Source organism: Lolium rigidum, chromosome 7 (assembly GCF_022539505.1).
Source record: "Lolium rigidum isolate FL_2022 chromosome 7, APGP_CSIRO_Lrig_0.1, whole genome shotgun sequence".
Classification (NCBI taxonomy): domain Eukaryota; kingdom Viridiplantae; phylum Streptophyta; class Magnoliopsida; order Poales; family Poaceae; genus Lolium; species Lolium rigidum.
In genome coordinates, this window is record NC_061514.1 from 234,607,129 (window position 1) to 234,618,794 (window position 11,666).

The window sequence follows — 11,666 nt, forward strand, 5'->3', positions numbered from 1 at the left end:
TTCTTGGACCATGTTTTAATTGCATTTGCGCTGTTTTAAGAACTGTGCTATGCAGAGAATATTTTTTGTTGTAACCTACCAACCGTTTGTTTTGTGACCCAACTCAGTGGCGGAGCCACAAACTAGTTGTGTAGTCACTTGACTACATAGCTTTTTAGCTATACAAGGAAAAATCATGAGAAAAAATGTTTAAAAAGCATATATATGTCTTTGACTACACAGTTTTAAATTAACTACATAGGGTTCGGAAGTCTTGGTTCCGCCAGTGACCCAACTGATACAAGAAAAAGGCTTTGTGAGCAACCCATCACGCCCAAATCGCCCCGGTGACGGTTGCTCTATCATCTGGTTGGCATGTGCGCCTCACGTATCTACGATGGGTACATTTGACCGAGAGTTTCTTTCTGTAAAGAATTGTTCACCGGACCGGATGTACTATATCCATCACGCGGCTTGAAACAGAACACGCAGGAGGCGCCGACCCTGCCCACGTCCAACAAGACCCCACGTGTCAGCCTCACGACTCCTCTGCTCACTGGCCCCAGCATCCCAAGCAGAAAAGCTCTGCTTGTACCAAGCGAAGCCCAGCAGTTAGACGGGGACTCCAAGGTAGTACGGGAAAGGGATAGAGACGGCGCGACCGAGGGGAGGCAGTCAGGCGCCTCTCCGATCACACCCCGCGTAAGTCCTCATCTCCGATCGCATCCCCCGGCCCGCTCCATGCCTCATGCTTCAGTTCATCTATCTAGGGCTTCCGGCCGCCGCAATGCGGCCTTCTCCCTGCGGGGTGGTTTCCCCTAAATTCGGTTGGCCTACTCGCTTATGGCCGCCGGCCGGGGGCTATTGTTTCCGAGTGACACCCAGTGGTGGGGAATTTCTTAGGGGTTTGGGGTTTATCAAAGGTTTTGGTTGGAATGCTTGAGGAATTTTGCGGGCGGATTGTTGTGATTGCTCCGCGGGTTTCTTATCACCACGAAACGTGCCACGTCTCGGCGGCGTCTTGTTGGGTGATCATTTGGGGTACTATTCGCTAGGGTCTCACACTTGTATCAAATTAAACTGCTAGCTGCGGGCTTAGCTCTTCTCAAGTTACTCTTCCCAGAAAATTTGCTTTGCCAAGCATTGAAAGCAACACTGTTTGTTGGGTTAACTGAATATCTCTGCCTGGTATTTTTTATTTGCTATCTGTATCACCCTATGTAACTATGCTCATTTTACTTGTCTGGTAACATATGCGGTATCCTCATATGGTAAATGGCTAATGGTTTCATTTTGATTTCCTTGGAGAATTTTGTTGCCTTCAAGGCTGCCAAGCTATGGCTGGATTGTTTTTTTAGGGAATAGGTTGTCATAGTTTTCTCATAATATTTAGAGTGAAAGATTTTTTGTTTCCTTGCTGGAGACAGGTTATTCTTGCCTATAACACGATTCCTTTTAGCTTGATGCTTGTCAAATTCAATCTTTTTTTTTCTGGAGAAGGGTAAAATACTTGCATCTTAATGTTAGTTGGTTTATGTATTCTTTATTAAGCACCTTTTGTACTTCACGGTGATTAATGTCTTCCATTGGTGTATAGCTGTAGCTTGATATTTTTGTGTTTCTTTAATAAGATTGTATATCTTGGGCTTTATTTGTGTTAGTGAAATGTCTTGAAACTGTCTGAATGTCAGTTTCTTGATCTCAGATTCTCAGTTGCCATTTGTTTGTCGATAATTTTGCTTATATTTATCGGGTGAAATTAAATTGCATCTCCTCTGTATGCACTAAGATTAAGGATTTTCTTTATGTGAAATCACATTGGTGACATTTAGTAAAAATATTACTACTGCAGTTAGTGCAGTATCTCTCAATAAATTTAATATCAGTACTCCTAGTAGCAATATGAGTATCACCTAAAGCATTTAAAGCTTTTCCAGTCTCTTTATGTCAATTGAAAAAGTAGTTTGCTACCTAAACATTCAAACCAGTATCCCATCATTTTTGTGAGTTGGTGATCTAGACATTTACTAAGAAGTCCTTAGTGATGTTGGAGAAGAGATGAATACTGCAAGCAACATGTAAATATATAAGTTGTGTCTGCTCTTTGATGACAGATAATTCTATTATGAAATGCAATATGTTTCATGTAATCAATTTCCCTTTTGAAGCATTTTTTTTAGTAAGTTAAATTCTTGCTCCGTTATATGTCTTGCTGTATGATTCATTGTACTTCTTGTAAAATGCAAAGCACAGGAGCTGAAATACATGATCTCTCATACACACTACTCGCAACTCACCCACCCTATGCAGTTCACTAATCATGAAAACTTCTCCACTACCGCAGGTCGGCTAGGCCCTTCATCTGTCACTGCTGAGTAAAAACATGGTCACGCATTGCGAGGAAACATACCACTCCGGCGCTCAGGTCTGACTATCAGATATCAAGAATACTCCATCGATCAGTGACAAATAGCTGATTAACCAGCCATCCATTGCTTCTGTGTGCAGGGTGATCATGCCGATTGGATCAGCATGTTACCCGACGAGATCCTTATTTGCATCCTCTCCCGGCTACCGATCCGTGATGCCGCTACCACGAGCTGCCTAGCTGCCAGATGGAGGCACCTTTGGAAGAGCGTCCCCAAGCTTGTAATCAACGCCCGCACTGTCGGCGTGGATGACATCCAAGAAGAAGAAACCAACCGTCAACTCTACGAGGCACGCACAGCCGAGTTCATACGGAAGGTGGACACGATGCTGCTAACTCGTGGCACCGCCGGAGTTGATATGTTCAGTCTGTGGTTTCCCTATCTGACCTGTGCCCATGCCAACGAGGTGGACCGTTGGTGGACGGTGCTTGCCGAGAGCACGACCCAGGTGAGTCTGTTCGTGCTCCGCACTGCCCGCAAGAGTAGCAGAGAAGCCATGGGAGGAAGCCATGTGGAACCGTACGACTTCCCGTTGCAGAGCATTGCATCTGTGGGCTCCCAGATGAGGAAGCTGTGTCTCAAAAACTGCGGCCTGAAGGTGGCACCTGAGATGGGTCCAGCAAGCCCTTTCACATTGATGGCGTGTATCAAGCTGGAGTTCGTCTCGGTGACCGACATGGAAGTACGGATCCTGATTGACCTCTGTGGGGCCCTGACAAAGGTAGTGATCATCTGCTGTCACCGGATCGTCCAGCTGCACGTCGTGCACGCACGGCTCCAGCACCTGGCTGTGGAGCGCTGCAAAAACCTACAGAGCATGAGAATTCATGCACCGGCACTACTCCAGCTTCGCTACTCCGGTAGGCGGATTGCAGTGGACTATGTGCATGTACCGCTCCTTCACATGCTGAAGCTTCTCTTCGTGCGAAAGAACCAGTGCCCTCTGGACTGCCTGGGCGCTCTCCCTGGGCTCAAGACTCTGTTCCTGCAGTTCCCATCACCTGTTGCGGTACGTCAAGCTCCTTATCTCTCTCAGAAGGATGTCATGCCAGTTCATCAACTTGGTTCTCAAGAAATTGAGATGTTTTTTTTTTCTCAGGTTTCTCCTGAACAGCTGCGGCATGACCGTAGGTTCGCGGGTCTGCAAACCATCAAGCTTTTGCTTCTGAATTCTTGGAGCGGCAACATTGTTTCAGTCTCTTATCTACTAAAAGCCTGTCCTTTGATCAAAACTCTAAAGCTCGAGGTATATTCACTTGCAGCCAACTACGTTCATGACTTCATGTGTTTTTCATGGACGTTTCACTGGGTGCAGGTTTTGGGTGAGAAGCAATCTGCAGATCTGCCGCTGGCGAAGATGGAGCCAGACATCATGTGGCCTGAGGGTTGCCTGGCGAGGAGTCTGCGTAGGATTTCCATCAGAGGGTTTGGTGGGGAACCGGAGCTGACGGAACTCGCCATGGTTCTGCTGCGGACGTCACCTGGGCTGGTGAGGCTGCGCGTCCGCCCGCTTCGGTGGCGGAAGCACGGTGATGGGGAAAGGCGCGAGCATGCGAGAGCCTTGGCGTTGACGAAGCTGGCCCCAAGAGTGCCATCCAGGGTGAAGTTCACTGTTTTTTGATCGACCTGCACTCGCCGACTCATGTAGGAGCGCGCGCGTATGAAAAGACCAGGAGCGTACCAAAAAACAGTGAACTTCACCCTGGATCTGGATGGCACTGTGTTCAATATTTGCGGTGAATTTATCGAGTATCGACTGCTAGTGCTTGATGCTCCTACTCCTACCTCGGTAGCGTGTCGTTCCAGCCTAAGTTTGTAATTAAGTTGATCAGGATGCAACTCACTCGCTATCAGCTAGCTTAACTGTTAATTCAGATTCACTGGGCAAAAACTGATACTGTGTGCAATGGCTGGTGTGGTGGTGACTGCTGAATGCAGTTGGGCTTTCATTAGTGCTATCAGCATGCTGAATTTCTGTATTGTCTTTCGTTATGGCAGTTCTGCCATTGAGAGTTGCTGACATGCTCATTCTGAACCTTTTCATCGTCATTGTTTCACTTTCGACCTTACACCATCACTTAGTAGTGCTACATAGGTAATCAATGACATTTGCTTACACGTTTGTTACTTCTCATTGAGACCTTTAAGCTTTTACCCTGGAAAGTTGACCTGCAGGTTCCTCCAGGATGTCTTGTGCAAGTTGAAGTCATTGTTGAGCAAAGATGAAGTGTTTGGTTACGCAGAATATGTGAGTGCGGTCACTATTTGGTTTATTGGCTCCGTGCCTCACCCACATCAAACTCTTGTTTTCTTAGATATGCTTTAATTAAATTATACAAGTCATCAGGTTATAAAGTGGGAACAATTCCTATCGACAGGCGAAACCATTTGATGAGAGGGAGGGAGGGAGAGAGAGAGTCATCACGATAAATTGAAGTTTATTTTAATACAAACAAGGCTTTGTAAACCAGCTGCTGGTTCTCTTAACCTTGAGATAGTTGTTCCCTTCCTCCCTTGAGAAGATTATACTTGAAGCAGGCCAAGTCGCTGATAATATAGTCCATGGAGATTGCAGGTTCTCATTTGTTTGAGGAGGGGTTCGCAAGTTACACTTGACAAACTGTGATGCGCGAACATACAATACACATAGTAAGAAATGTTGCACAAGAATCATGTGGCAGAAGAAGGATTATCTAATGTTGAATCCTTAGTAAGAAATATATAGTTTTCAATGATTTTACCAGAATTTGGAACACTTGTAAGAAGAGCCAATGCCAGGGCCTTCGTACGTGTCAACTCCAAATACACCTAGTCTCCCTAGTTATGTCTATTCGTGCCTTAGCTGCAGATCTTGCATAAGCTTACCGACCTTCAAATAGGGTGAGGAAGACGTGGGAGAAACCAAGAGCAAAGTTTTTGAAACTAAACTTAGATGCTGCATTCAACATTGATGATTTCACTGGAGCCGCTGGTGCTATAATTTGAGATTATCTAGATAATTTTGTTGCTCTAGTGCCAAGTAGACAAGAGTGGTCATACACATAAAGAAAATTAGAGTCTTTATTTAACTTTATTAAATCTTGCACAAGCATTACACAGCTCATGAAGGTATAGGTTATTTATCCAACTCTGAATTCTTGTAAGGAGTACACAAAAAGTCTTGGGACTATTATTTTCTGAACAAGTGGGACAAAATAAGTGTTTGGACTCGAATGACTCAGACACAACGAGCTGACTCAACGACTCAACTAACACAGATAGGTGACCCAACAACTCAACATTGAGTCGACTGACTCAGACACAACTAGATGGTTCGACGGCTCAACATTGACTCGACTGACTTAGACACAACTAGGCCGGTGACTCAACCAGCACATGGACTCGACATCATTCATCTCCTCAGTCCTCAGGTAACTGGATCATCGATCGACTAGACTCCATCAGCTACTGTAGAGTGTAGTAGCGCCTCCCTCCATCTTCGACCTGTAAATAAGCAGTAAACCGAAGACAGAAGCAGAATACTCCAAAAGAAAGAAAGAAAGGACGAACTGAGATTCGAGTACGACAAGAAATCGAATGCGGATAATCGAAAGAGTAACGAAACCACCTGATCGATCAAGACGCCGTCACGCCGGGCGCAGCGCGGACGCGGCGGGGCTCCTCCACCGGCGCCGCCTTCCTCTTCTTGGTGCGCCGCGGCGCGTCCTCGAGGCGGCCACAGAACTTGAGGAACTCTTCGTCACTGACGAATAGGCGGTAGTCGATAGCGCGAAGGAAGGACCGCTCGAGCGCGGCGAACTCGGCCGGCCGGATCGACTGCCGCGAGCACACTGGGAGCACCTTCTGGCTATTGGGCAGGTACGGAGCGCTCGCGAACTTGCCGGCGACGAGGAGCGCCACGGACACGAGGCGGTGCGCCGTGGACGGCTCGATCCGGATCCCCGCCTCGCGGGCGGCGCGGCTCCGCATGAAGCGGGTCAGGTGCGCCGCCGCGAGGACGTAGATGCTTCCCTCGCAGTGGAGGTAGCGCTGGATGAGTTCCAGGAAGTCGACGATCCGGACTTCCGGGGTCGCGCCGCCGCGGAAACTCTTGACGAGGTCGTTCTCGGCGGGCCGGGAGGCGGCGGCGGCGCAGTAGAGAGACTCGGCCTCCACGAGCCAGGCGAACAGGCGGAGCGCCCGAGGGTTGCCCTTCTCGTCGCGGTCCAGGACGGCGGAGTCTACGGCGAGCGCCATTGCTGAGTTTCGCGGATCGTTTGGGCAGATCGCAAGAAACCCTAGGATTTCGTGGGGGGAAAGGAGAGAGGACCAAATACGTGTACGAGTACTTCAGGGCCGGTAAGGCGGCGTGGAGACTACGCTACCAAACGTATTCGATTGTGTATACTCCGTATTAGATTAGTCCTAGTGCTACACGGTTACCTGTTTCCTAATTACGGAACAACCAGAATTTTTTCCATCCCATGGACATCACCGCGAAGTGCACCAGGTTGAGCTAGGCTGATCTCCTGTGGTTCTGCCATTCTTTTCTGTCTTTTACTCTTTTTTTTTTTGAACAGGATAAGGGTCCATAAGGACCCAGAGCTGCTATTAATTGATTATATCGCCGAGTTACAGCAAGCAAAAGGACCGAATGAAAATAAGAAATTACAACCAGGTCCAAAACTATTGTAAGAAGGACCCCAGAAATAAAACAAGAAAAGCAATCCAGTCCTTCTCTTCTTCCTTTTCGTCACCGAGCAGGAACCAGATGCCTCGCTGCCGGGGAACAAGCCACTTGGGTGAAGCAACCGCCACTGCGCCATCGCCAGCATGCACCGGAGATAGACACTGCAGATGTCCTGAAGGAGACGCCCTGCCTCCGAAATGGCTTCAACGCCTGGAGGAAGAACATGAGCTGGCGTCGATTAAGAGACACCGAAGCTCGCCATGGTCTCCCTTCGACCAGAGAAATCTGCGGGGGGCAAACGATTTTCGCCGCAAGAGCCGCAGATGATGAGCTCCATAAAGTGCTGCCGAACTCAATCCAGCAGCAGCAGCGCTGGATCAGGAGGACCCCGCTGCAGATCCGCACCAGCAACATCCTCCCCCTACCAAGAACTCCTCCAACACCACGCCAGCTTGAGGGAGGGGGCAAAATGGAAGCTACTGCCCAGATCTACCAAACTGCAAGTTTATTCATGAAGCATGGGCCGAATCCCCACACCGCCGCCGCCCACCACCGGCACCGTCAAGCGAGAGGAAGGCCTTTATCTCCGGGAGCACTTGCAGACACCGAAGAACAGCTTCTGACCGGCATATAGCCAACTCGCCAAACTAGGCAAATCATGCATCTACTAGTACTATGTACACAGATCCTACCTCCTACTCCATCCTCTAACCGGCCAGCCACGCCGCCGAAGAAAGAGAGGGAGAGGGGCGGAGACGACCCTTCACGAGTGACTCTCAAGGGAGGCTGTCTTTTACTCTTCAGACCATGGTAGCAACTTATATGGCGACGCTCATGTACAATGAGAGGTGTTTAGGCTATCTTCAACGGCCACCCGCAAAATGAACCGCATGACCGCATTTCGGTTTGGATGCAGCAGCCCGTGGACATGATTGAGGTCTCGATCCGTATGCGGTAGCGAGCAACCTCAACGGTTTTGAACCGTAAAAGAAAAATGTGCGAAAGAAAAAAAAATTTACAATTAATACGATGCTCAAAAGGGCGTGTTTTACAACAACAAAAAAAGAATAAACAAGTAGACAATGCCCTCCTTGTCGGTGGTTTCTAGTCCTCCTTGCCAAGGTCGATGAAGACCTGCCGCGATGGCTACACATTGCCGCCGCCGGAGGAGGTGGCGGCGCCGGTGCGGCCTCTTGGTGCGAGCGCTGGATGGCCTCCTCGATGCCAATCCACTTGGCGCGCTCCTCCGCCTCGGAGACGGCCATGGCGCGTTGGATGGCATCTCCCCCCTGAGCTTGGCCTCCATTGGCTCATAGTCGAGGTCGTCCTCATCCTCCGGTGGGTCCTCGATGGCCCCTTCTGGTAGTACGCCTCCGGCGCAACTGGCGGCGCCCACGGAAGCGGCTCCACGTAGTTGGTGGCGGCCCCGAGGAAGTCGACACGAGGAGGATTCCTACCTTGCCGGCCGTGCCCGCTCGTCACTGCCTAGCCGTCGCACGCCGCCGTGGAGTGCTGCTCCTTCGGCGCACACTGCCGGTACTGCTACTGCGAACAAGCCCAAGAAGAAGAAGAAGGCGTAGCTGGGATGCTATGGGAGGAGCCACGTTGGGCACCCACCTACCCACCTACGGCGTAGTCGCGGGCCGGCCGATGTGCACGATGAACGTGGCCGTACCCAGTTGGAGGTATCAACACCGCGGTAAGAAATCGCCGATGTCGAGCATTTGCTTCAACTGTGGCGTGATGGGGCACGCCAGTCCGAGGGGTTCCCGTGTGGGCAACAATCGGTGTAGGCCTGCTACTTTTAGCGCTGACACTGGCACCTCATGACGTCTACACCAAATAACAATTCCTAGATGGCGTGTAAAATTGTCCATCGAAACATATCAACGATATGGACGCAGGAAACACAATAGGGAAAATAGTTCATAATTTCAACAGTCGGTTTAAAATTTATTTTTTAGTTATGTAAAAAAGAAACCACAAAACTTCATTTCCGAAAAAAAGATGTGTATAGTCTTTTTATAATAATTATATTATTTAACATGGCCTGACAAAATAGTGTTTGGATCAACCCAAAGCCACCTTCTTGACAATTTTTGTCCCTACACCTACAAACTTGATGATGGAGGTGGTTGCGATCGGGGCTATGTGTCCTGCCCTCACACCAATGCCCTATCATCTAAAATCCGGCGCCTCACCAAACCGATCAACGACGTGATTGGGGCGTAAAATGGTTCAACAGATCCTTAGGGCATGTCCAATGCCAGCCGCTTAACTAGACGCTTGAGTGGGGCAAATAAAAGAAATTGATCCTAGCGTCCAACGGAAGAGACCATAGCTGCAACGCAGAACACCAGTTTGAGACGCTTGTTTCTGCTAGTGAATCGTTTCGATTTTCATGTAGGAGGCCAAACCATAGCGAAGCGCCGAGCGCACCGATTTGCGTCGACGCCAGAAACTAAGCGTCTCTAGGCTGGGATCGTACGGCGTAACTGCAGCTAGGAAATAAATCCCAGCGCATAGCCTTAGCGCCCCACGTTATACATGCCCTTAGTGTGCATCGTAAGCGCATGCTCCAAAAGATGTCATCGCCATGACCTGAGGTCGGCACGGTGTTGTGGATATACTTCATGGGTGTATCATCGACAGTGCCTAGATCCGGCAAGCTCGGGTGGCCCATAGATGGTGATGTGGCATGTGGTCCATCGGGCGGCCCAGTTGATGTTGATCCTGAGGGATGAAGTCCGGCCTAGGAGAGGGAAGCCGGATCCGACCGACCTTTGGAGGAACCCGGATCCATGGAGGCTCATTAGGAACCCGGATCCGGTACGACGTATAAGGGAAGGCGGATCCTTGACGTACACGGCAAGGCATTGTACCGTAGTTAGGCAACCTGTAATCCGGCTATGACTCTCCATGTAAACCCTAGATCCGTGCGCCTTTATAAGCCGGATCCCGGGAGCCCTAGAGGCACAACCACAACTCATTGTAACAACGCGAAAGCGCCCAAATATTTCCAGACAAGCAGGAGTAGGCCCTGACATCGTGCAAGTGTTCCGAAGCTGGGTAAATCGCGTACCACCGTCCCGAGTGCACTCCGCCCTATGGCCCCTACTTCTTCTCCCCCTCGTGAGGATCCCTCCTCCGAGGCACCGTCGATTAGGCAACGACAGTTGGTGCCCACCGTGGGGCCAGCGGCGTCTGGAGGCCGGAACCGGGAGGGTTCCGCCATGGGAAGCTACGACGACACCATCGCTGTGGGGCGCGTCCTTTACGCCGGAAACCTTCCGATCGTCCCTCCGGACGAGTGCTGGATTCCGGCTAAGACAAACCACGTCAAGCTCTCCATCGTCCCAGTTGGCGGCATACACATCTTCATCGGGGAAACCGTCGATTCCGACGGAAACCCACTGGTAAGTAGCGCTGACGCGTCCGCCGCTGAGCGGGACGCAGTCGCGAAGATTAGATCTGAGGTGCAAGAACTTCCCAGCGAAGATTCCGCCTTAGATCTGGAAAAATCAAAACCCACCCAATCCGCCCCTGAGCAGGAAACAACGGTGGAAGACCAATGCAGATCCGCCTGGGTCTCCCAGGTGTTAGAGAAGCAAAGGTGTCACTTCGTACACTTCTTGGCCCATACCGCCGGAACCGCCCCTCAAGAAGCCGGAGCTGGTCCCGAGCAGGTCAAGGCACCGGAAAACAACGCTGCTCCGGATCAGCAGGAGGCTGTCGGAGAAAGCGGTACTCCGGTTGAAGAGTCGATCCTGGGTAACCTAAGCCCAATTTCCGGGGATGCCCCCTCCATGGATACTGAAGAGTTCGATTGCAAGGTGAAGGAATACGGATACGGTGATCAGCCCGAAGTTGAATCCGCCCAGCCTAAACAGGTCCTCGCAACCTTGGCGGCGCTGGACCAACGCGAATCAGAGGATGACAACACCTACTCCGATCCACAGCCATCCCGTGCAGGATCTCCGCTCTCGCGGGAACGTCCGCACAAGGAAGTACTGTCCCCAGAAGAGCTGGTTGAGCAAGCAGGCATGGAGGCAATCGCACACTCGGATATTCTCAACAAACCCATAACCCCTGACGATGCCGCAGATCCGGAGGCTCTAGAGGCTAAAAGGCAGGAGATGCTGGCAACAGCCCGAAATTCGCCAGAACCGCAGCGGCAATGCTGGATGAGAGGAAAGAAGCCGCGCACTTCGTGGAAAATTTCCACCAGCGAGAGCTTGAGGTTGACGAACAACTGGTAAAAGTCAAGGAGCTCCAGCAACACTGGAAAGACAAGGTCACCGAGCTTCGGCGGGAGGCCGATAAAATCAGGCGGGATGCTATACCTCCCCGTAAGATCACCTTCGCGACCCCCACTGAGCAACAGCCACTCGCAACTCCAAAGGATAACATGAAGAAGGCTGCGGAGATCTTGAAGAAAAAGACCGAGGAAATTGACATCGACTACGTCCGTACGCTTGTTGCCTCAGCAATGAAGCAGCAGAGCAAGGCAGACACTTCGCGCAGGTTGGAATCCAACCCGGAGCATTGCATCTCTACTGCGCAGAAGGACGCCTACGACAATCGCCATC

At 50.4% G+C, this 11,666-nt stretch overlaps 1 protein-coding gene across 1 annotated transcript; it reads right to left on the minus strand.

The window, feature by feature from the left end:
* Positions 1–6,023: 6,023 nt before the first annotated feature.
* Positions 6,024–6,644, minus strand: LOC124672546 (PHO85 cyclin-7-like). Its single transcript, XM_047208761.1, has one exon. The coding sequence runs from the start codon at positions 6,642–6,644 to the stop codon at positions 6,024–6,026; it is 621 nt and encodes a 206-aa protein (XP_047064717.1).
* Positions 6,645–11,666: the final 5,022 nt, after the last annotated feature.